Source organism: Protomyctophum bolini, assembly GCF_963924005.1.
Source record: "Protomyctophum bolini genome assembly, chromosome: 2".
In the NCBI taxonomy this organism is placed as follows: Eukaryota; Metazoa; Chordata; class Actinopteri; order Myctophiformes; family Myctophidae; genus Protomyctophum; species Protomyctophum bolini.
In genome coordinates, this window is record NC_137863.1 from 3676802 (window position 1) to 3703825 (window position 27024).

Below are 27024 nucleotides of genomic sequence, written 5' to 3' on the forward strand. Positions count from 1 at the left end.
CACACCTCTCTGCCTTCCTCTCCTGACCGAGGGAGGAGGATCTCCACCACCATGTCGTCGTCTGGGGATGCCGATGGCTCTCTGACGCCCGTGGACTTCATCCAGCTGCAGCGCTACATGGACTGTAAGTCTTACTGTATCCTTGTTGTTGACGTTGCTGCTGCCGGGTGATATTCTTGTTTCCTATATGACTGTGTGATATATGTCCACGCCCCACCATCTGGTGATGTTGTCATCAATTAGTAATTAGCAATTCTCAGCGCCTGAGCTGTATTGTTTTGGAGCTCCCGTTCTGACCTGAGATCAGATTCTAAAAATGTTCTTCTACACATCCTGACAGTTTTTTGGAAAAAGCTATGTTTCCGTGTCAGACGTCGTTCTTCGATTCTTTTCAAAAATAGCAGCTCGTAGCGCGCCACTCGGTGGCGCGCTATGAGCTTGTAGATCTGCTATTTTTAAATAGCTAAAGCATTACATAATGCTAACACCGCCCAGAATGGGTTAAGAGCAAGTTCTTTGTCTGTGAAAATCATACAGCACTGACGAAGAAGGTCTTATAGGACCGAAACGTTTTGCCTTTTAATTGCACTTTGAGCACAGAGCACTTTATTATGAGCATGATAAAATAACAGAAAAAATATTTTCTTAAGTCTCAGTCTAAGGAGTTTTACTTCTATTTTCTATACGGTGAGCGAGTCTTCTTCTGTCAAAGTCTCCAATCGGTATAGCAATTATTGTGAACCGTTGCCTCTATTACGAATCATTGAAAAAAAATGGAAAATAGCAGATCTACAAGCTCACAATGCATTGCATCACAGATCGTCACATCATGTTGTGACGTTGTGTACATAAAAGCTATTTTTATGCGACACTAATGCACACCATACAGTGAAGTATAATACAATTTACAATTTAGGCATTTAGCAGACGCTCTTAATCCAGAGCGATTTACATTAAGCAAGAACAAAAAAGCATGGGGAATACATCACATAAAAAAGATTGGGAGTGATGCTGCAGTTCTGACTGCAATGGGAAGTGCACATTCCACAGTTTTGGAGCCAGAAGGGAGAAGAGTTTGGGACGTGTGGAGCGTTGTTGTCCCGGCGTTTTTAGTGAGGGTACTTCCAGCTTCCCTGCGTTGGCTGATCTGAGTGCGCGGGAGGGTTTGTATAGGGTTCAATCATACAGGGTTAACTTATAGTAATTTACTCAGATCAGCAGACCAGATGCTCCGAAAGATCGCCCTCACATAACAACTGAAACTAAAATGCGGCCGTGCTTTCATCCTGATTGAAGGCACATATGTTGGCCTATTAGAAAAGCAGACGCTGCACAGCTGCCTCCATATGGAGCAAGTGCCTGTTTTTTTTAAACGTTTTTAAAACCAATATGCGCTCCTTTCATTGTTCTGCTCATAAAATGTTTTTTCTGTAAATTCTACTATTTTGAAAAGTTTTCTATGTTTCATATATCATATACGTTTGGTTTGATGCAGCACTTTGGTCAACCCTGGTTGTTTTTAAAATGTGCTTTATAAATAAAATAGTACTTATAAATAAATATATAATAAACGTTATATACTTTTTCAGTGCTTTACAGAGGTATAGTCTGGAACAAACTCCCACTATACATCGACACCAAGCTAGACAGGAACGCCCACAAATGTCACATCCGGTTTTAGCCCGGTGGTAAGAATTTTCTATGGCTGCCAATGCAACTTGGTCCAATCCTTAATCACATACGGACAAACATCTATGCCGATAATATCTAACTTGCGGAGGTAGCGTGCCTTATTGTCCACGGGGCAACAGATCTTTCAACGTATGGCATTGCAAATACGTTTGATAATTATCGCTACTCTGCGCAATATTGTTTTGGAAATGCCGCAAATTGCATCGCAGTGAACGAGAGCAAATCACAACTTCCGGAGTCACAGCTTGACACTTTGAATACGCGCCGTGGTGTCAGTGTATGCTATAGTGTCCCATGCCGTCGGCCTGTGGAAGTAGAAAGCTGCTTCACCGTGTTTTTTAGTTGCCATTTATTTAGGCATATCGAGCAGGCCATCAGTGGAGGACCTGAGGGGGGACGGTTTGGGACATGTAGGAAGGTGCGAGACCAAGTAAAAAATATATATACCGGTATATATTTTTTAAATCAATCCAGTCTAATTCAGTTAAAACTCTGGCTGCCGCCTGTTGGACAAGTTGTAATCTGTCAGTTGTTTTCTTTGGCAGGCCAGAACAAAGTGCATTGCAGTAATATAATCAAGCCGAGAGAAAACAAAGGCGTGGAGTGGATCAGCCTACTTGACTCGACTATGCGGCTGGCCACTGAGCACTGAGCAGCACCTTGAGCATGAGTGCCTTGCTCAGGGGCACTTTACAATTTAGGCATTTAGCAGACACGCTCTTAATCCAGAGCCATTTACATTAAGCAAGAACAAAAGCTTGGTAATACAAAGTAGTTATGAAACATGCGTATAAACTAAGAACGTAACAGTGGAATATCTATATAATGAAACTAATTATGCATATAAATATTAAATGATATACTACTATACATTACATATACTGTATACTATAAAGCGCTATGACTACATAAAATGCAATTCTAGTGCTGCTATAAGTTTATATAAAATGCTATCTTAAGTCTATACAAAAAGTGCTATCTAAGGGTCAAGCGCTACGGGCCACGATGGAGTCTGAAAAGGTGGGGTTTTCAGACTATACGGCGATGTTATCACCATCATGACATCAACAGTGTGAGCCATGTAGCCTGGATGGGTCAGGCACGTTGACAGGATTCATCTCTGCACTCCATTTGCAACTTTTGCGTGGTCAATATTATTGAATCGTCATTGTGCTCATTGGATGTAATAACAACACAGTGAATGTTGTCGTCTGCAGACAGCAGCCTGAGAGTGAAGGACGTGATGAAGGAGTTTAACCCATTCTGATCGGGAACCCGTTTTGGTGTTAGCACTATGTTATGCTTTAGCTATTGAAAAATAGCAGATCTACAAGCTCATAGCGCGCCACCGAGTGGCGCGCTACGAGCTTGTAGGTCTGCTATTTTTGAAAAATCGAAGAACGACTGACATTTTTTTAAATCTGATCTCAGGTCAGAATGGGTTAATCAGACCAGTGTGTGTGTCCAGTGGAAACCTCGTATGAATCTGATCTCAGGTCAGAATGGGTTAACACAGTGAATGTTGTCGTCTGCAGACAGCAGCCTGAGAGTGAAAGACGTGATGAAGGAGTTCAACACAGGCGGTCGGCTCCAGCGCATCGACGCAGAGGGCTTCCGTCTCTTCCTGAAGACCTACCTCGGGGTGGACGACTTCCCCGACGATTTCTGTCAGCGTCTGTATCGCTACTTCCAGAGCATGGAGCAGGAGGGGCCTGCCCGCAGTGCCCGTGCCACCCAGGAGGGACCTACCCACGCCACCTGGGAGGGAACTGCCCGCGCCACCCAGGAGGGCCCTGCCCGCTCCACCCAGGAGGGACCTGCCCGCGCCACCCAGGAGGGCCCTACCCGCTCCACCCAGGAGGGCCCTGCTCGGCCCACCCAGGAGGGCCATGCCCGCACCACCCAGGAGAAAGGTGGACTAGATGGCAAGTCCACGTTCTTTTTGCAAAAAAGGAAAAAAAGCCTAGTCCTTCCATGCGCCAGAAGCGTACCTCCCAGCCCTGGCAGAGTAGTTCTGGAGTAGTTCCAACGGATTGTGTGGCCCTGGTCTTGCCCTAGTGGGACTGATTGAGGGTATAGCTACTGGGACGTAAGTCGGGACTTGATCACTCAGGCTGGGTCACCTGAGTGAGGGGTATGATGTTGAGAGAGCCGAAACCCCGTTGACCTCAGGATACATCACTGAGGATACGTCCCAGGTGCATCCATCCATGTGATGCATTTTTTTTAGTTGTAGTGGTAGTAAGTAACATCTTCAATTTCTTTATTTTCATCATGCTACATAGCCTAGTAGCCAAAAAATGAACCCGGACATGTTGAGTACACCAACGTTTTATGTTAGAAATGTTTAGTATGGGTCCCCAGCATGTAGAAACTGCCAGATTCTAACTTGCATAATTATGTTGAGCAATTTTCATAATTGGCATAATATGTGACCATACCATTAATAACAACCTATAGAAGGCAAAATATTCAAAATGTCATCAACCTGCTTTATCTAGCATGTGACGTGTCAAACTAGGGGGTTTTCATGATGCTTAAAACGGCCATGCCCACTTGCCCAAATGTGCTTACATCATTACATCATCATCAATTTGTGATGACGGCATTGGTCGTTTGTAGCCCAATAAGTGTTTTATTTTGGTGTACTGCTACTGCTTTAAGTCGAAAGGGTCCACACATAGCTGCAATTTAAAATTCCTGCAAACGGTAATATATACTGTATACTGTTGGTACTGTATGTGTATAGTTATGGTTTGGTAAGTAATCTAAATGTTTTCTTCTTTCAGGTGGGATTGTTCTCTGTGATGTGAGCTGTTACTTCTCTGTGCTGGAGGAAGGCCAGCCGCAGGACAAGCTAGAGTGTTAGTCTCATCTGTTATCTATACGTCAGTGTTGTTTTTGGCAGCAAAATTTGATTTTAGTTTTAGTCATAGTCTTAATGAATAGTTTTCATTTAGTTTTAGTCACATCTTAAGTCACCTGGAATGTTTTAGTGTTTAGTCTAGTTTTAGTCGACTAAAATGTCATGCGATGTCGACTGAAATGTATTTAATAATGTAAAAATAATGATTATTTTGTGATTTCAGTTACTTTCAAGCTTTACGACAAAGATGGCAATGGACTCCTCGACAGCACTGTAAGTGAATCGTGGCCATTGTGGCTAAATACATTTATGTTTCTGACTGGTGTGTACTGTACACGGACTGTACACGTACACAATGGTGTTCATACCCTACTTTTCAAAGCTGTTGTCAGGGACAATGTACAGAATGGAGCATGTATTATTATGATCACATAATGATAATCACAGTATGTACTGCTTATTACCAGTAAGACGCGCAAACGCGGGAAGCGAACGCTAAGTTTTTAACTTAGCCATAACCATATAAGGAGTCCCCAAAGCAGCTATACGTCCAAATATGGAGTGTGTTGCATCAGCTCCATATATGGGCACAAAGGGGGGGGACACGGACAGACACACACACACACACACACACACACACACACACACACAGACACACAGACAGACAGACATGATCTGCCTAGGTCTCATAGTAAGTGCTCACTGCTTTCGCAAATACTGGATTCAATATTTTTTTGTCCATGAACACAGAGACAGAACAGTGGTGTGTGTAGAACGCCTCAAATGGCCAATCCGAAATCAAAGTATTTGTCACGAGTCATGATACAAGTTATAAAACAAATCCCGACTTCCCGTTCACATCAGCTCATTAGCACCGGGAAGGCATCCGTGTCATTTTAGATTCAGACCCGACTGCGGATAAGTGGTTGAAGATGGATGGATGGATGGATGGATGGTAGAATCGGCCTCGATCTACAAGCTGAGCTTGTAGATCGTCTATTATCACCAGTTTGGGTCTTTTGGGTCTCGAGCTACACCGTTTGGGAACCGGTGCCAGTATGTAATATGTATATACTAGTAATTATACAGAGATGTTCATAAAGGCGATATGAAGATGGACTAATTATTGTGTATCCCAAATATGACCTTAAACTAGTTAATTATAACTGTTACGTGGAATGCTCTATGAACGTAAGGTCGTATCCATGTTCCTTGTCTTTGTCTTGGTCCTATAGGAGGTGGATCGCATCATCAACCAGATGATGCGCGCTGCAGACTATCTGGGTTGGGATGACACTGAACTCAGACCGGTATGAACCAGTCTTTTGTTACGCCTCGTTAAAACATTCTGACCTGAGATCAGATTCTAAAAATCAGATTCTTCAAACATAATCATTTTTGTCTCACGTCATTTTAAAAGAATCGTGAAAATGTGGCACAAATTTGGAATATATATTCTTTCAGAGCGAACGTTTTTAACTAAAATCTTGCTTCTGGGGGGTCCCTGGAACTACATGTTTTCAGATGGGGGTCGGTGGCCAAATACATATATATTTGGGGGTCCTTGACATGAACATGTTTGAGAACCACTGATTTTTTTAAAAGGTCTAAATGTGTTAATTAGTTTGTTGTTGTGTTTTAACTGGACCAGGTGCTGAAGGACATGATGTTTGTGTTTTAACTGGACCAGGTGCTGAAGGACATGATGTTTGTGTTTTAACTGGACCAGGTGCTGAAGGTCATGATGTTTGTGTTTTAACTGGACCAGGTGCTGAAGGTCATGATGTTTGTGTTTTAACTGGACCAGGTGCTGAAGGTCATGATGTTTGTGTTTTAACTGGACCAGGTGCTGAAGGACATGATGTTTGTGTTTTAACTGGACCAGGTGCTGAAGGACATGATGGCCCAGATCGACGTGGACGGCAGTGGGAACGTCACCCTGGAGGAGTGGCTGAAGGGAGGGATGACCAACGTCCCTCTGCTGGTGCTGCTCGGACTCAAGGTCAGAGAACTCCCCCTTTATTCTGCTGGTGCTGCTCGGACTCAAGGTCAGAGAACTCCCCCTTTAGACGACTAGTTTGTGAGGACGCACACACTACGCGACGGAGCCGCAGAGATTTTTGGCACATTTTGTTGCCCCCTCGCCCTCGGCGTGTTGCCCTACTCGCAGCGCGTACTGCGCGTATAGGTTTGCGACGGCACTGCTAAAACTAGATGGAATTCTTATAAGACTCACTCGGGCTAAAAACGACATCAAAATGTTGCTGTCCGTCCAAATCGACGCTGCATGTTTTCCTTTGCCGACCTCCTTCCTCCTTCATACAGATGACAGAGAGGCACCAGCAGCACATCTGGAGGATGAAGCATTTCAACAGGCCCACCTACTGCAGCGTCTGTCAGGGCATGCTGTTGGGCCTGGGCAAGCAAGGCCTCTGCTGCACCTGTAAGAGCCACTAGGGGGCGCCCATGCACTTCACACACACACACACACACACACAGTCCACGGTGGTCAACCTGTGCCCATGAATGAATATCTCTTTGATTGTGATTGATTGATTGATTGATTGAAATATTTATTAACAGTTTGCAGAATTACAGTACATTTCAAGCACAAACTCAATACAAAGACTGTTAGTGGACGACCCAATTAAGCATTACACTTGTTTACAACAGGGTCCACCATGTTCAATTCATCAAAACATTTAGAGACGTACAAATAGACACTTCAATATAGTCAAAGAACAGAACAGGAATTCATCTGTGTACAGTACAGTACAGTACAGTACAGTACAGTACAGTACAGTACAGTACAGTACAGTACAGTACAGTACAGTACAGTACAGTACAGTACATGCCCCAGCCCAGACTGATTGTCAAATTATGTGACCCAACTTGATTGAGGGACTTCTGTTTTGTCATTTTCGTTTTTTTCATGTCATAATTTATGAATAGAAAGCAGTGATGTTTTTGGCAGCACATTTCTATTTTAGTATTAGTCATTGTCTTTGGACTGAAACTTTTTGTCATATTTTAGTCACCTGGAATAAGATTTTAGTCGACTAAATCTACAGTTGATTTAGTCGACTAAAATGTATTTTGACGGGTCTTGATGCCGTCGTAATGAGTGTTTTTACACTTGCTGAAAATAGCCGATCTACTTGTAGCTACTTGTGAGCTTGTAGATCGGCTATTTTCAGCATGCAACCAAAGTGTAAAATGACTTATACTGGATCTCTTGTCCACTAGTCCCTTCCTAACATTTTAGTCTAGTTTTTATTTGTCGACGAAATTGTCAGTATATTTAGTCATTTAGTCATCGTAGCTTAGTTTTCATTTAGTTTCCACTCGTTTTTGTCAGTGAAAAAAGGTAGTCGACGAACATTTTTCGTCTTAGTTTTAGTCGACGAAAATAACACTGTATGGAAGCAGAGAATCATAGCTTCAAATTGACATATTGGTTGTTCAGTTTGAACCACCAGTTTTGGAGATATGGCTTATAGAGTAATGTCTTGCAGAGAAACAGCGAGTTAAGAAAAGGTTAACTTCTGTGGACATTAATACGCCTACATCTACATGTTAAGCAGTTATTTCATATTTACATGTCGATTTCAGCTCTGACCTTTATTTCAGACATGCTCTAGTATGTTAAGAGTCTGCCTGTGCTATTAACTCATTTTGGATAAAAAATTTAATTAAATGCAGTTTTTCTCCTCTGGAAAAAATCAGGAGGTTGCATGATATCTGCTGTTACTTCACAAACCATGAAAAAAGACAGACAGACAGACACCTGTATGTGTTGTTTTTATGGGTCTCGAGTAAATTATAGGAAAAGTAAAACGTGTGTTAAGCCCAAAACCACACCAAAGGGTGGAGACGGTTTTAGCGTTGTCCCAGCGGTGTGATATGTCTTGTTGTCCCTGCGGTGTGATATGTCTTGTTGTCCCAGCGGTGTGATATGTCTTGTTGTCCCTGGGGTGTGATATGTCTTGTTGTCCCTGGGGTGTGATATGTCTTGTTGTCCCTGGGGACGTCACATTGTAGTCTCTACAGAGCCGAACCGACTTTTATTCGGCTCTAAAATAGGAGTATGAATCGGCCCTTAGTGTAAGTGTGAATTAAATTTAAATTGCTGCTACACTGCATCCATACATAATATAATATAATATGATATGATATCATGGTTCTTTCTACAGGCTGTAAGTACACCGTCCACAGCCAGTGTGCCAACAAGAACCCTGAACCGTGCGCTCCTACCTTCGTCCAATCCAAGAAGGAGATCAGGGTGAGATGAATTCATAATCGATGCACTTTCATGAATATTGAATATCTCTCTGCTGTCGGGAGGAAACCTCACAACTCCAAAATGTTCATTTTTCAGGAAATGAAAAAATATACATTTTCTGGAAATAAGGAAAACCGTATATTTTTTAAAACAAAGCAATACATCCTAATGAAAGCTGGTGTTGTAACTTTATATTTTGTCAATTACTTCCATGAGACCCCTATCAGAGGTGGTGGAGTTAGTTGCTTTAGCAGACATTATTGAGGGTCCAATGAAGTTCAGAGGTTTTGTCCAAAGCACTTTTTACTACTTTATTTAATGAACGTTATGTTAACACCTTGAGGGCCCAGGCCTATTTAAACGAATAAAAATGTGCCCATCGTCAGCATTGAGCGCCTCTAGCCTGTAGAGCGACGCGATCAGTTTTCATAGCACTAATTTGACGGAGATTATCAATCTCCGTCTCGGGGCACATGACCGTGCACTTGAACTTGACGGTGATTTATGTCATGGGGCCCCCGATGGTCTTAATGACGTTTAGACTATTTAGAACCCTTTCCTGGGGGTCTTTATGTGTGCTTTAGATGTGGTTTTAGATATATAAAAAAAAGGCCCAAAAATATATAGATATATAAAATTAAAACGTACTCAGACTTTCAAGACTTTTTTTCCAAAATGTTCAAAAGTAGCACATATGTACAAGCCTGCAGCACGTCACCAGTAATCACGTCAAGTGATCTTGAAAGTGTCAGAACTTCTGATTTGGAAGGAAGGCATTTTGTACGATAACCAAATACGGTTTCCTTCTCTCTCTCTCTCTCTCATATGTCACGTCTATAGATCTCTATCACGGTGTTTCTTGCTAAGCCTATTCATCTGTTTCTGTGTCTCCTCTGCGTCACTCACAGGTAGCGGGTCACGGCTGTATTCATGTGTTTCTGTGTCTCCCTCCCTGCGTCACTCACAGGTCGCGGGTCACGGCTGGATGCATGCCGACTGTAACTGTAATGTTTCTGTGTCTCCCTGCGTCACCCACAGGTCGCGGGTCACGGCTGGATGCATGCAGACTGTAACGTAATGTCTCTGTGTCTCCCCTGTGTCACCCACAGGTCGCGGGTCACGGCTGGATGCATGCAGACTGTAATGTAATGTTTCTGTGTCACCCACAGGTCGCGGGTCATGGCTGGATGCATGCCGACTGTAATGTAATGTTTCTGTGTCTCCCTCCTCTGCGTCACCCACAGGTAGCGGTCACGGCTGAACGCATGCCGACTGTAACTGTAATGTTTCTGTGTCTCCCTCCCTGCGTCACCCACAGGTCGCGGGTCACGGCTGGATGCCTGCCGACTGTAACGGCAACAAGTGCAACGTGTGCGACAAGAAGATCAAGGCCTTGGCGGGGAAGCATTGTGTGTGGTGCCACCAGATGGTGAGGATTGCACTTGTTTTTACTTGGGTCTGTGCGTGCGTGAGTGGGTGCATGCGTGGGTGGGGTGCGTGAGTGTGTGAGTGAGTGGGTGAGTGGGTGAGTGAGTGAGTGAGTGAGTGAGTGAGTGAGTGAGTGAGTGAGTGAGTGGGTGAGTGAGTGGGTGAGTGGGTGGGTGGGTGGGTGGGTGGGTGGGTGAGTGGGTGAGTGGGTGGGTGGGTGGGTGATTGGGTGAGTGTAATTGCCAGTAACTAGGTATGCATTTTGATGGTTTGGTTCCACTTTTGTTTGGCCATGCATGTAAACAATTTTTTTATCATGCCAATGATGCCCCTTTGAAGTGAGTGAGCGAGTGAGTGAGTGAGTGAGTGAGTGGGTGAGTGAGTGAGCGAGCGATGGAGTATGAATGTAAATTCCCCTATACTGTGCACATAATAGGTGTTTCCTCACCAACGTTGTCTGTGTCCTCCAGCGTCACGAGGAGTGCATTTCCTCTGGTTTATCGCGGTGTGATTGTGGGTTGCTGAGAGATCACATTCTCCCTCCGTGGGCGATATACGCAGTCTCCAAGGTACAGTAAATATATAATCTATAATATACGCTGTCTCCAAGGTACAGTAAATATATAATCTATAATATACGCTGTCTCCAAGGTACAGTAAATATATAATATATATATACGCTGTCTCCAAGGTACAGTAAATATATAATATAATATACACTGTCTCCAAGGTACAGTAAATATATAATATAATATAATATACGCTGTCTCCAAGGTACAGTAAATATATAATATAATATACGCTGTCTCCAAGGTACAGTAAATATATAATATAATATATGCTGTCTCCAAGGTACAGTAAATATATAATCTTTAATATACGCTGTCTCCAAGGTACAGTAAATATATAATATAATATACGCTGTCTCCAAGGTACAGTAAATATATAATCTATAATATACGCTGTCTCCAAGGTACAGTAAATATATAATATAATATACGCTGTCTCCAAGGTACAGTAAATATATAATCTATAATATACGCTGTCTCCAAGGTACAGTAAATATATAATCTATAATATACGCTGTCTCCAAGGTACAGTAAATATATAATATAATATACGCTGTCTCCAAGGTACAGTAAATATATAATCTATAATATACGCTGTCTCCAAGGTACAGTAAACCGACCCTAAAGGCATGCTCCGCTGTCAGACAGTCACTGGTTAACCCCTAGCAGATATACAGTAGAAGCTCATAGTGATTTTTGTCTTGTTTTTTAAAAATCTGTGTGAATCTTTGAATATATATACATATATTTTTAAAGCGAACATTTTTTTCTTCTTTTTTTAAAGATATATATATATATATATATATATATATATTGTTTTTGCTTTTATAGACAGGAAAGAGCGAGAGAGAGAGAGACGGGGACAGTACAGTACAGTACAGTACAGTACAGTACAGTACAGTACAGTACAGTACAGTACAGTACATGCCCCAGCCCAGCTCTGTATTGATTGTCAAATATGTGAGCCAACTTGACTGAGGGGGCTGCCATTTTGTTTTTCATGTCATATGAAAGCAGGGAGATCTTGAATGAACAAGAAGGTGGAGCCGCACACACCAATAGCCAGAGTACCAATATTTATTCGGACACAGCAGGTAAGACAAATATCCAACGTCGCCGAAACGTTGGATATTTGTCTTACCTGCTGTCCGAATAAATACGGGTACTCTGGCTATTGGTGTGTGCGGACCACCTTCTTGTTCATTCAAGATCTCCTCTACAGTTTTCTCCCGTGCGTCGGCACCGCCACAAGGACTTTGGTGTGCGTAGAGCGTCTTTGTACACAATATGAAAGCAGGGAACCATAGCTTCGAATTGACATGTTGGTTGTTCAGTTTGAACAGTTTTTTAAGACTTACATTCTTGTGTTGCTTTCATAGACAGGAAAGAGGGACAGACAGAGACACAAGGAGAGACACGCAGAGAAAGGTCGTCCCGAACGGGACTCGAACACGCGGCGACACGCCGTCAGGCGACCGACAGCCTATAAGTGGCCTGTACCGCTAGGCCAGTGGGCTCCCTCCCAAAGGGAACCGTCTGAACTGGACCCATATATTTCTGTGGGTTCTGTTGAAAGTTTGAGCACCACTGAATCTGATATGTGTTTTGTTTTTTCTCCAGAAAACTGGATTTAGAAGATATTTTTGTAGAATCATCCTCAGGTCTTATTGGGTTAGTTAGAGAGGGGGGGGGGGGTGACATGCAGTAAAGGCCGTCGGGATGGGGAATCGAACCCGCGGCACACTGCCAGACTCGGGCTATACCGGCCAAGGTGCCTGGACCACTGAGCCACGGCCCAGGCACGCCGTGCTTTTATATATATATATATATTTATATATATATATATATATATACAGCTTTTGTCCCCACACGTCTCAATATTGTCCATTTGACAATGAAAGGAGAAATCAGGTCAAATAATGTCTGCCAAATAATATGACATGAATTTGTGGCAACACAAATGTACATCAAACACAGACGAGAGCGCCCCCTACTGTTGTGTTTTAAATCCCTGCTGTGTTCCACTGTGTGTGTTTTAAATCCAGGAGAACAGTCGTCCAGGTTCACCGGAGGATACAAGCCTGTTGGACGTCACCCCCGATGGACACATTCTGCAGGTGTGTGTGTGTGTGGTGCTCTCTCTCTCTCTCTCTCTCTCTCTCTCTCTCTCTCCGTGTGTGTGTGTGTGTGTGTGGTGCTCTCTCTCTCTCTCTCTCCCTCTCTCTCTCTCTCTCTCTCTCTCTCTCTCTCTCTCCGTGTGTGTGTGTGTGTGGTGCTCTCTCTCTCTCTCTCTCTCTCTCTCGCTCTCTCTCTCTCGCTGTGTGTGTGTGTGTGGTGCTCTCTCTCTCTCTCTCTCTCTCTCCGTGTGTGACGTGTGTGTGTGTGTGTGTGTGTGTGTGTGTGTGGTGCTCTCTCTCTCTCTCTCTCTCTCTCTCTCTCTCCATGTGTGTGTGTGTGTGTGTGTGTGTGTGTGTGTGTGTGTGTGTGTGTGTGTGTGTGTGTGTGCGACTGCATTTGTGTGTGCGTGGGTGTGTGTCTCTGAGAGTCATATTATCTTTTGAAGGAAACCAGCTCATTCAAATACTTGACCTTGCATACAGTAAGGTACATGTCCCTCATGCAAATCTATCAATGTATGCATCTCACTATAGGTGTGGTTACGCTCATCATGGAACAGTTGAACATTGCTCCATACATCATATCACATCATATCATAGCCCACAGTCTGGGTTACAGACCATTTCTTTATGGGTCGCGAGTAAATGTCCCCTATTTTTCGTTTCCTATACGTAATATTTTTTATATATATTTTTTAATGTATAGCTTAAATACATATTTATTATTTAAACAAATAATACATTAATCATTGACTTAAAAACAATTCCAATTTTTTTCTAAAGTCTTTCATCAATAAAATCAAAGAATATAAAAAAAAATCCATAAATACAGTATAGAGGGTATATGCGTGTGACATCTAACCTGACGCTGCCAGATCCAAGAAGCTTAATTGCTACACAAATTTGTTTCACAGCTTATTGGGATCTGGGATCTCGGAAGCAAATTCGATGACGGGGCTGTTCCTTTTTTTCAAGATACTTGGTAGATGATTGGATGGGACCGTCTGTCTATCACCGTGTGGGCGTGCAAACACAACCAATCATATTGATGTGTCTATATAGCTTCACATCCGGTTTCGCACATATCCCGCCCTTACGTAGCTCACGCTGATTGGTCCGAACCACGGAGCGGTTCGGTGTTAGCTCAACTCCCCGAGAGATCCCAGATGGTTGCTGTGTTGGGGAACATGGTTACCCAATACCGCCCCCAGCTGGCAGAGTCAGGTTATGTGACATCATCACCAAACACGGAAGTTAATGCAGGAAGGCCTACTGAGTGTCAAAAAACTACTTTCTGGCCTTGACAACCCATATACCCATATATGTCATCTTCAACCCTGTGTCTCTCTCTCTCTCTCTCTCTCTCTCTCTCTCTCCAGGTCGTTCCGTTACCAGACACACATCCGCTGCTGGTTTTTGTGAACCCAAAGAGTGGAGGAAATCAGGGTAAGAGGTAAGCGCCATGTGTACAGTAGATAACATCAGGATTATTCAGATATGATATTACCATGTCTACTACTTAAAGATGTATTTTGTTTTATTTTTGCCGTGTGCAGGCCAGGGTTAATTGAACTATAGTCGAAAATAATCGATAATTTATAATTTAATACGATCACGATCATCTTTTAATGATTGATTCCTGTTCCTAAGACGTTGCAGCACGTCGTGAGCTTGTAGATCTGCTATTTTCAGTATTTTTGCTCGACACTGTTGTATCAAATAATGCTTAAGTGGTTAAGCATTGTTTGCTATAAAAACATAAAGTACAAAATACACACGTTCGCAATTTGAAAATAGCAGATCTACAAGTACACACGCTTGTAGATCTGCTATTTTCAAATTTGTATACATTTTACGAATGGGACCTTCTGAATAATGGGCACTTTAAGTATATTTTGAGTGTGTGTGTGTGTGTGTGTGTGTGTGTGTGTGTGTGTGTGTGTGTGTGTGTGTGTGTGTGTGTGTGTGTGTGTGTGTGTGTGTGTGTGTGTGTGTGTGTGTGTGTGTGTGTGTGTGTGTGTGTGTGTGCGTGTGTCTCTCACAGAGTGCTGAGGAAGTTCCAGTTTCTACTGAATCCACGACAAGTCTACAATCTGTCCAATGGAGGGCCTGCTCAAGGGTACTTCATTCATTATTCTGTCCAATGGGGGGCCTGCTCCAGTCCAGGGTACTTCATTTAACTTTTTTTTTGAGTGTCGCTAGCCCCTCCTATATTCAGCTATTGGTGTAGAATGGTCCGTCCTACACAAAGATTAAATCACCAAATTCCCATTCCCAGAACGCACCTCATATGGCGCTCTCTGCTTGCGCACAAGTAGGCCATACATGGCCTACTCGTGTACAAAGTGCAACTGGCGATCTCCCACACTGATAAGCACTAACTGGAATGTAGGAATGGAACCACCGGTTGAGAACCAGTGGGTTTAAGACTTTTAAGTATAAACATGCTGTTGAATTTCTAGCTTCACCTCCTCGCTAAAATGTGTGTAATGTTGTTATAATTTCAGACTGCACTTTTTCCGCAACCTTCATGAATACAGGATCTTGGTGTGTGGAGGAGACGGGACTGTTGGGTGGATTCTGGACGCCATAGGTATCGTACACTATTTGACAAAGTCAGCCATGCAGCCATGACTCACTTCTATTGAAAATGTTCTCACCTTCTCTATGCTTGTCTGGTTTGGTCACACAACCTCTCAAGACAAATCAAAGCTGGAAAGAGTAGTACGTCGCGCATCAAAAAACATAGGATGCAGCCTCCCTACACTTTCCTCACTCTATTCCACCAGAATAATTAGGAAGGCAAATAAAATCATTGCAGACAACTCCCATCCTGCACATCACCTCTTCAATCTCCTCCCATCAGGCAGGAGATATAGAAGTATCCAGAGCTCAACATGTCGCTTCAGGGATAGCACTTACCCCGTAGCCATTAGACATCTGAACTCATAGTATATGCATATAGCACTTTAAAAAACTGAATGTAATTTCCTATGCTGCTGGTTTCTGTTTTTGTATTGTACTGTCCTTCTTGTTTGTGTATCTATGGTTGTCTGTATATGTCGAGTATGAACCAAGACAAATTCCTATCAACTTGTTGACATGGCAAATAAATTATTGAATTGAATTGAATTGAATTGACAGTAGTCGCATGAAAAATACTGAAATCAGCATAAATCTCTATGTATTTCCCAGACTCCCAGTGGTGGAAAAAGTACTTATTTTTTAAAACTTAAAAGGTAAATGGTGCATTTATATAGCGCCTTTATCCACGGCTCTTTACATAGAGGTGTGCATTACATACATTCACCCGTTCACATTCACACCGATGGCGGCAGAAACTATGCAAGGCACCACAACCAACAGTTAAATTATTGTTAAACATCTTCATTACTTAATTTTCAACGTCAGACACAATTTGAGACACAACGTTTGCCTGTTATCTCTCCTTTTTTTTTATATATATATTTTTTTTATCCCACGATTTTGTAACCCATTTTTCACCCCTGTGTCAATCATCTACTGTGATCCTGGGCTCTACACACCCTCCACCAACCTGGGGAGAGCAACGGACTTAACTCATGCTTCCTTCATGCCTGAGTGTCCAAGTTGCTCCTTTACACCTGACAGGGGGGAGTTTCCCTGGTTGGACGTAGCGCGTGGAAAGGAACACGTTATTCCAACCAGTTCCTTTCCCCTCCATCAGGCGCCCTGGCTGGCCAGGGGGAGGCAGTTTAGAGACCAGGATTACTGCATGTTTTTGTGAGGGTACCTACCCTAGGGGACACGGGGAGAACATGCAAACTCCACAATGGTACCACCAACATCAATGCAACATGGAAATGTGGACGACATCTTATTCAACAGTAACAAAATATTCTTTAGTTTTGGGTCTGAATGTCATAAGATTTTAGTCGACTAAATCTACAGTTGATTTAGTTGACTAAAATGCATTTTGGCTGGGCCTTGATGCCGTCGTAATGTTTACACTTGCTGAAAATAGCAGATCTACAAGCTCAGATCTACGAGCTTGTAGATCGGCTATTTTCATGCAATGCAACCAATTGTAAAATGACTTATACTGGATCTCTTGTCCACACTAGTCCCTTTTAGTCCAGTTTTTTATTTGTTGACGTAATTGTATTTAGTCTTAGTTTTAGTAATCATAGCTTAGTTTTCATAAGGTTTTCCATGTAGTTTTCGTCAGTGAAAAAAAGGTAGTCGACGAACATTTCTCGTCTTAGTTTTTAGTCGACGAAAACAACACGGGCCTTGATGTGGAAAAAAGGTTCTAAAAGTCACCGGTTTCTTTTCAGACGGAGCAGATCTGGCCGTGCGTCCTCCCGTGGCAGTTCTTCCACTCGGCACAGGGAACGACCTGGCCCGCTGTATGCGCTGGGGAGGAGGTAAAGTACTGTATACTCACAAGGTTTAAATATATAATTTTTTTATCCCACGATAAAAGCTCATAGAACGACTGACCATAGAAACATAGCTTTTTCAGAAAACTGTCAGGATGTATAGAAGACATTTTTAGAATCTGATCTCAGGTCAGAATGGGTTAAAATGTTGGTCCCATTGTTCTCTCTCCTGTCCAACCGTCGTCCCGCTGTGTGTGTGTAGGACACGAGGGCTCAGACCTGTCTTCTCTCTCGTCCCCCTGTGTGTGTAGGACACGAGGGCTCAGACGTGTCTTCTCTCTCGTCCCCCTGTGTGTGTAGGGTACGATGGCTCAGACTTGCGGGACGTCCTGAAGGAGGTGGAGGGCAGCGTGGCAGTGCCCATGGACCGCTGGAGCATCCGAGTGGTCCCCGTGAACCCCAAGGAGAAGGGAGACCCCGTGCCCCAAGAGATCATCAACAACTACTTCTCCATCGGAGTGGTGAGTGTGTATCAGTGGGCCCGGCGACTGTGGCTCAGGAGGTATAGAGCAGGTCGTCCAATGATCCATGGGTCGGCGGTTCGAATCCCAGCTCCTCCTCCTCCTGTCTACATGTCGAAGTGTCCTTGGGCAAAGACACTGAACCCCAAAATTTGCTCCCGATGTGCTGGTTGGTGCCTTGCATGGCTTCCGCCGCAATCGGTGTATGAATGTGTGTGTGAATGGGTGAATATTCACCCAATCTATGTAAAGCGCCTTGGATAAAGGCGCTATATAAATGCACCATTTACCATTTATCAGTACAGTGTTGTTTTTGGGCAGCAGATTTAGATTTTAGTTTTATATAATGTGTCTCCTTGAATAGTTTCCATTTAAGTTTTCGTCACATTTTTTTAGTCACCCGGAATGTTTTAGTGTTGGTCTAGTTTCTGTCGACTAAAATGTCATGATGCGATTTTAGTCGACTAAATCTACAGTACTAAAATGTATTCTGATGCCGTCGTAATGAATGATCCTAGATGACCTAGATGTCCATGCATTAAATGCATCACATTGACTTGTCCTAGCTTACTGTAAATCGCTCTTGGTTTAAGAGCGTCTGCTAATAAATGCCTAAATTGTAAATGTTAAAGAGTAGAAATACCTTAAATCTAACCCTTTTACTTGAAATGATCTGCTTTATGTTGTGAAAATGTCCTCTGGTTAAAGGGACACTTCACCCTTTTTGCAAAAAAATATATGTTAATGACGTTTAGAAGCTTTAGAACACTTTCCTGGGGGTATTTATGTGTGTAATATGTGGTTTTAGATATTTTAGATTGTAGCAGTGAGCCTGTTGTCTCTGATGTCATGGTCTCACTACCTTCCTGGACTACAATTCCCATAATTCTTTGGTGCACTGCTCCTCCTTGTGGATAGGGGGGAGAGCTGTCTTACTGAGACAACATGTAGTCCAGGAAGGTAGTGAGCCCAGTGTCCATGACATCAGAGACACCGGGCTCACTGCTACAATCTAAAATATCTAAAACCTCATATTACACACATAAATACCCCCAGGAAAGTGTTCTAAAGCTTCTAAACGTCATTAACATATATTATTTTGCAAAAAGGGTGAAGTTTCCCTTTAATGTGTGTTAATGTTCCCTTTGACAGGATGCATCGATCGCCCACTGCTTCCACACCATGAGAGAGAAGCACCCTGAGAGGTTCAATAGCAGGTGACAAAAAATAGCGAAAAATAGCAGATCTACAATCTCACAACGCGTCGCGTTGTGAGATTGTAGATCAGCTATTGTCTATACCAATAAAATGCAATAAAAACAACGTTTTCTCCTTTGTTTTGTTTTAGAATGAAGAACAAACTTTGGTATTTTGAGTTTGCCACTTCTGAGACCATCTCTTCCTCTTGCAAGAAGCTGAAGGAGTGTCTCAGCATTGAGGTGAACCCCGTACAATAAAACAATATAAAACATTTTATTGTGTTTCTCAGTCTGAAAATGGTAAATGGTAAATGGTGCATTTATATAGCGCCTTTATCCAAGGCGCTTTACAGAGATTGTGCATTACATTCACCCATTCATACACCGATGGTAGCGGAAACCATGCAAGGCACCAACTAGCACATCGGGAGCAATTAGGGGTTCAGTGTCTTGCTCAAGGACACTTCGACAGTAACTCTGGGGGAGCCCGGGTTCGAACTGGCAACCTTGCGGTTCCCATCCAGGCACTCTACCCCTGAGCCACCGCCGCCCCAGAAGAAAACTGGACACGTCATGAAAACTACAACATGGCGTCAGGCCGCGGTGGTCACTGCTCACACAACAACACATCTCTCTGTTTTTACTAACCACCGTTTCGGCAGTCCCGCCCCCTCGAGTGACCCGGAAACTAATTCCCCGTTCATTTTCCTCATAGACTTTTCAGAAAGTATTTATTTAAAGACGTTTACGCCGCGGACAAAGACAACTCTTGTCGTGACAAATCATGACAACAAACACCATTTTTCGGGCCAAACAAAGAGTTAGAAAGTAGAAAAAATATTGTGTGGGTTGTCATTTGTCACGACAAGAGTTGGCTTTGTACGATGCTTAAAAGGTCTTTAAATAAATACCTTTTGAAAAATGCATTGGGATTCATTTCCTGGGCCTGGCGTCGTCATGAAAGGGGGTGGGACTGCGACGCTCTATAGCCTGGGTTTGAGGGAAAAGGAAGTTCTGTTTGATTGTTCCTGCCTGATGACTACAAAACAATGACTACAATATCATCCGCAAATTTTGACCCCTCTCTCCAGTGCTGTGGTCAACCTCTGGACCTGAGCGCTGCGTCTCTGGAGGGCATAGCCGTCCTCAACATACCCAGCATGCACGGCGGCTCCAACCTCTGGGGCGAGTCCAAGAAGGCCGACAGCAGGTCGACCGCGTCCGAGGACACAACGTCCTCCGCCGCCGCCGAGGTCATAACCGACCCCGAGCTTCTCAAGACCGTCTCACAAGGTCAGCCTTTATAGTTCATTCATTTATAATTATTATGCTTCTCACCGTTATTTAGACTCAGAATACAGTTGAGGGCAAGCCCTCATTTTCAACGTATAGCCGAGGTTACAATACATAAAATACAGTCACAAGATAATACATCAAACTCAAACAACATTTATCTATTGTGATGCTTCCTTCATGCCTGAGTGTCCAAGTTGCTCCTTTACACCTGACAGGGGGGAGTTTCCCTGGTTGGACGTAGCGTAGCGCGTGGAAGGAACACGTTATTCCAACCAGTTCCTTTCCCCTCCGTCAGGCGCCCCGGCTGGCCAGGGGGAGGCAGTATAGAGACCAGTTCCTTTCCCCTTCATCAGGCGCCCCGGCTGGCCAGGGGGAGGCAGTATAGAGACCAGTTCCTTTCCCCTTCATCAGGCGCCCTGGCTGGCCAGGGGGAGGCAGTATAGAGACCAGTTCCTTTCCCCTCCATCAGGCGCCCCGGCTGGCCAGGGGGAGGCAGTATAGAGACCAGGATTGAGAACCACTGTTTTAAATAATGTAAATAAAACTAGAGTCCAGGAGACTCTAAAGCGCTCTAAAGGTTCCACCAAGAAGGAAAATGACGTTATTATCAGCAGATGAGTGGTGGTTTCCTGTTCCATTTCCATGTGAGACTTTATCTCAAGTACGATAAAGCAGTTGCTGCCGACTGTGTTTTCTACAGAAACACGAAGAGCCTTTTATTTTTATTTACCCCCTGGTGAATGCTGTATAGTGTATAGGGTTGACGCATGTCGGGAGATTATATTTGTATTATTCAGTGGTGGTAAAAGTACTCACGTTTTTCACTAGTATAAAACTATCAATACTGCAATGTAGTACATGTACGATATGATTGTCCACACGTCAGAACAATGGGATTTATAGGTTCAAAATCTCCCCTTAACCCATTTAGACTATGGGAACGATTCTACAAATGCTTTCTAAATCCTGACAGTCTTCTGAAAACACCACGTTCTCAAACATTTTCATGTCAAGGACGCCCAACATTATATGTAATTGGCCGCCGACCCCCATCAAGGGGTGCACGCACGCATGCACGCACGCACGCACAACCCTGTTCTTAAGTTGGGCGGCTGTGGCTCAGGAGGTAGAGCAGGTCGTCCAATGATCCCTGGGTCAGCGGTTCGAATCCCGGCTCCTCCTCCTCCTGTCCACATGTCGAAGTGTCCTTGGGCAAGACACTGAACCCTAACATTGCCTCCAATGAGTCGGTCGGTGTGAGCTCGCCACCGTCGGTGTGTGAATGTGGGGAAGTGAGGACGCTGGCGTCGACTGTTCGCCGCTTCACCTCCCAATGTATGAATGAATGAACCTTTGTAAAGCGCTTTGAGCAACTTGGAAAAGCGCTATAAAAATGCAATTCATTATTCATTATTATTATTATAATAAACATAGTACCTTTCAACTGTGCTTGACTTCAAAGGCACCGCCACTCGACTTCACATTTAACCCATTTTGATCGGGAACCCCTTTTGGTGTTAGCATTATGTTATGCTTTAGCCACCACTCGGTGGCGCGCTATGAGCTTGTAGATCTGCTATTTTTGAAAAATCCAAGAGAGACTGACATAGAAGATTTTTTTTAGAATCTGATCTCAGGTCAGAATGAAAACTGTCAGGATGTAGAAGACATTTTTTTAATCTGATCTCAGGTCAGAATGGGTTAAATGGTGTGATGTTTTTTTTCTATGTCTCTCCAACAGATACGAGCGACCGACGCCTGGAGGTGGTGGGGGTGGAGGGGGCCATAGAGCTGGGGCAGATATACTCTGGACTGAAGAGCGCTGGAAGGAGACTGGCCCAGACCTCTCAGATCACCATCAGGTCACACACACACACACACACACACACACACACACACAGTCACACGTACGACCTATTGACCCCTGCGGATGCCGGGGCACACTCAGTACTCTGTGTAACAGTAACAGCGTCTCCGCCATGTATGGTGGCTGCCAATTATAGCAGAGACACCACAACACTTTGCCAGCCTTTTGGGGCATCCCGAGTTGTTGAAGGAAAGCCCAGTCTGTGTGTACAGTATGTACTACGTCCTATAGCCCTCTAACAACCAGTACAGTCTGTGTGTACAGTATGTACTACGTCCTATAGGCCTCTAACAACCAGTACAGTCTGTGTGTACAGTATGTACTACGTCCTATAGCCCTCTAACAACCAGTACAGTACGTGTGTACAGTACGTCCTACAGGCTGCCAAATATAACAACAAATGTATCACCTAGTTCTGAGGTGGTGTGTATAAGTTTGTTGTTATTTAATGACCGTGGTTATAAAGGCTTCCTCTAGTCTAGGCTGTGGCGCTATCTCTAATATACAGACATTTCTCTGGACTCTTCTTCATCGCCCACAACAACATCTGGTGTATTAGCTGTCCAAAACATGAAACATCTGGAGTATTATAGCTGTCCAAAACATGAAACATCTGGTGTATTAGCTGTCCAAAACATGAAACATCTGGTGTATTAGCTGTCCAAAACATGAAACATCTGGTGTATTAGCTGTCCAAAACATCAAACATGGATGGATGTAATGACATGGGAATGTTTGTACATTCTCACTGTAGATGCAAACACGCGCACGCACACGGCATGCAAACATGTGCACACACACACACGTTTGTATTACTATACTTGTCAACAATGACAGCAATTTTATGAATGCATATTTTACAATTCTCTGCCATTTTTATCCCTAACCGTAAAGCGACCTAAGTATACCTCAACAATAAACCTAACCCTTAAACCTATAACGTCTAATACTTACCGTGATCGCAAGCTCAACCTTTTCCTAATTCTAATCTGGAATATCTACTGTAAAAGAAAAACGTTTCTCTTGTGAGGAGGACCAGGACAATTGCTCCTTAATGTCTATTTCTGAAATTCTACTATACTGACATTTTGGCCCTCGCAAGTGTAGTAAAAGTGCACGCACACACGCACACGCACACAGTACAGTACAGTACAGTACAGTACAGTACAGTACAGTACAGTACAGTACAGTACAGTACAGTACAGTACAGTACAGTACAGTACCACTCACTCCAGACTGGTCTGATCTTTTTTTAGAACCACGGCTATCTTTGAGAAACACCGGTAAGACCTAAGAATAAAAACCTTGACAGATGCTCTCCCTGTTTTATTGGGTTAAGTTAAGTTTACACTTTGGGTCATCTGCTCAGTGGGGAATTTGAACTGCCCGTAACCCCATACTAACTATACTGGACCCTGGCTGCTCTGAGGCCTTGAGTACCACTGGTCACTGCCAAGGTCAGATAGAATGAACTGGACCCTGGCTGCTCTGAGGCCTTGAGTACCACTGGTCACTGCCAAGGTCAGATAGAATGAACTGGACCCTGGCTGCTCTGAGGCCTTGAGTACCACTGGTCACTGCCAAGGTCAGATAGAATAAAGGGTGTCACACACGCCATCATCATCATCATGGCTTTGCTTCGCGAACGAAGATCTAGGGAGGTGGATGTCCACGTCTGCCTCCGGCACGTTGGTGTATGATGATGAGGCCCGCTTTGGACCGGCAAGCTCTGCCACAACAACCGCTGCAAAGTAAAAGCAAAGTTACCATGTTTACCCTGCAGGGTAACTGGACTAAGATGATGTGCATACTGTCTGCATGTTGGTAAAGGAAAGGAAAGGTACTATGTGTTTACCCAGGGTAACTGGACTAAGGAAAGGAAAGGTACTATGTTTACCCAGGGTAACTGGACTAAGGAAAGGAAAGGTACTATGTTTACCCAGGGTAACTGGACTAAGGAAAGGAAAGGTACTATCGCTCTGGATTAAGAGCGTCTGCTAAATGCCTAAATTGTAAATTGTAAATTGTAAATTGTACTATGTTTACCCAGGGTAACTGGACTAAGGAAAGGAAAGGTACTATGTTTACCCAGGGTAACTGGACTAAGGAAAGGAAAGGTACTATGTTTACCCAGGGTAACTGGACTAAGGAAAGGAAAGGTACTATGTTTACCCAGGGTAACTGGACTAAGGAAAGGAAAGGTACTATGTTTACCCAGGGTAACTGGACTAAGGAAAGGAAAGGTACTATGTTTACCCTGCAGGGTAACTGGACTAAGGAAAGGAAAGGTACCATGTTTACCCAGGGTAACTGGACCAAGCTCAAGAACTTGTTTACAGCCAGGCCCTGCTCATAGAACATTTCATGGTAGGGGGTTCAATGCCTTGTCCAAGGGCACGTCTTCAACGGTGGTAATATTAACGTTCCGGTCCGGGGGATACGAACTAACTAGCGACCTTCCGATATCAAGACCGCTCCGCAAACCGTTCGTTCGGCCACCGCTGCCCCGCAGGGAAACGAGTGTTCTGATGTTTCTGCTCTCCAGCTGCATTCCAGTTTCTTCTTTCACACACACACACACACACACACACACACACACACACACACACACACACACACACGTACAGTACGTAAGGTGGTATAACCCTGTGACTGTGTGTGTCCATGTGCAGGACCCTGAAGACGCTGCCCATGCAGATTGACGGGGAACCCTGGATGCAGCCCGCCTGCACTGTGAGTTATTTACAGTTTACAAGTTATTTACAGTTGCTGTAGCAAAAAGTAGGACACTGCGGGAGCAGGGTGTCCCAGTGTGGCAACTGTGGCATGCACACACGCCTCATCTCTCTCCAGAATACAACTTGTTCAAAATACCACAGCTAGACTCTTGACCGGAACAGAACACATCATCCCTTCACTGGCTGCACCCAGACGTTTGGAACGTCCTGCCACTATAGTTGTGAAAGCTGCACCTTCTATGGACATTTTTAAATCTGGTGTTTTTAAAATCTCAAACACACACGTATGTTCTCCCTGGCCTTTTAACACCATAATTATGCCCCCCATATCCCCCCTGTGCTCTCACATTCTATAGTTTTGTTCTGTACTTCTTCTATTTTATTTATTTTCTCTCGTGAGAAATATTTCTACTGTATCTTCTTGTGCATTTTCTCTCTACTGTATATGTTTGTTTATATGCTTGTCCAGCACTTTGATCAACCTTGGTTGTTTTAAATGTGCTTTGGAAACGCGGAGAAGTAGTTGAAATTGGTTTGTTTTTGGAAGGTCTGAAACTGTCTTTAGTGACATTGGGATGAAAATCTGCCTAAATAACAAAAAAAACATCAATCTTTGTAAAAATTTTGGTTGTTTGTTTGTATGTTTTGTTGCAACACTTTTATTGGACATTTATAGTTTTGGTTTGATTATTGTTTTCCATAGATCCACATAACCCACAAGAATCAAGCCAACATGCTCATGGCACCACCAACCAAGACCTCGTCTGGCTTCTTTAACCTGACCCTCAGGTAGAGCTACTGGGACCCAGCAGACAGTGAGGAACACACTGATATGATATGATATACACTACCATTCATAGAGCTACTGGGACCCAGCAGACAGTGAGGAGATATGATATGATTATGATATACACTACCATTCATAGAGCTACTGGGACCCAGCAGACAGTGAGGAACACAATGTTATCATATACATTAACGTCCATTCATATCCTGTTATGCGATTTTTGAGTGGTGCAACGTACCAATGTCCCCATGTTTAGGGTGCCAACAGCCAGGGGGGGCGCTGTTGCACCACTCACTTCAGACAGGTCTGATTTTAAATTACAAGAGACGTCAAGTCGCTCTGTCTTGAGAATATTGTTGTATTGCTCAGTGTGTGTACTCAGTAATAGTCCTACTGTATATGTTGTATGTTATTCTTATATCTCATTCGTACTATTTCATAACGTCGTAGCACGTGACCACCCTGACGATTATTGCGAATGCAATGAGCACTTACTATGAGACCTAGCAGATCATGTCTGTCTGTCCGTGTGTCCGTGTGTCTGTCCCGCTATCCAAATATGGAGTGTGTTGCATCAGCAATCACTCAGCTCCATATATGGGCACAAAAGGGGCCAGGTCCACATATACAGTAACAGCGGGACAGACAGACAGACAGACAGACATGATCTGCAGGGTCTCTGCTGCGTTCGCTTCCCGCGTTTGCGCGTCTTACTGGTATGTCAACAATATCACCCCACACAGGCCACAACGGTTATGAATATTGTGGTGTACTGTTCAAATGAAAAACATTTCCTTGTGCAATGCACCTGGCTTTAGCCGGGTCCTTTTGTATTATAGGAGCATAGGAACAACTCCTAAACACTCGTTCTGAACTCCTGAACCAAGAAGCCATCGAGGTGACATAATATTGTTTGCCAACTAAACAGGTAGCCTGTATACTGTTGTATCTATTGTTTGTCTCCTTTTGTATCTGAGTTTAACCCATTCTGACCCGAGATCAGATTCACACGAGGTTTCCACTGGACACACACTGGGTCTGATTAACCCATTCTGACCCGAGATCAGATTCACACGAGGTTTCCACTGGACACGTACACACTGGGTCTGATTAACCCCATTCTGACCTGAGATCAGATTCTATAAAAATGTCAGTCGTTCTTCGATTTCTCAAAAATAGCAGACCTACAAGCTCGTAGCGCGCCACTCGGTGGTGCGCTATGAGCTTGTAGATCTGCTATTTTTTCAATAGCTAAAGCACAACATGATGCTAAACACCAAAATGGGTTCCCGTTCAGAATG

General features: G+C 43.6%; 2 protein-coding genes across 2 annotated transcripts; both read left to right on the plus strand.

Annotated features, from left to right (window-relative positions):
* On the plus strand, positions 1–4561 carry LOC308326263 (diacylglycerol kinase gamma-like; the record flags this gene model as incomplete). The annotated part of the gene is made up of 3 exons (XM_080779070.1): positions 1–124; positions 3228–3617; positions 4482–4561. The coding sequence occupies exons 1-3, from the start codon at positions 52–54 to the stop codon at positions 4559–4561; spliced, it is 543 nt and encodes a 180-aa protein (XP_080635196.1). The 5' UTR covers positions 1–51.
* dgkab (diacylglycerol kinase, alpha b) lies at positions 4482–25902 on the plus strand. The gene is made up of 20 exons (XM_080783819.1): positions 4482–4556; positions 4782–4831; positions 5794–5868; positions 6444–6560; positions 6884–7001; positions 8752–8840; positions 10159–10269; positions 10739–10837; positions 12883–12954; positions 14334–14407; positions 14999–15073; positions 15462–15547; positions 17271–17360; positions 17676–17836; positions 18989–19053; positions 19185–19275; positions 20127–20328; positions 22073–22193; positions 24871–24931; positions 25640–25902. Exons 3-20 carry the CDS (start codon positions 5818–5820, stop codon positions 25727–25729), a joined length of 1773 nt encoding a protein of 590 aa, XP_080639945.1. The 5' UTR covers positions 4482–4556; positions 4782–4831; positions 5794–5817; the 3' UTR covers positions 25730–25902.
* The last annotated feature ends 1122 nt before the right edge of the window (positions 25903–27024 follow it).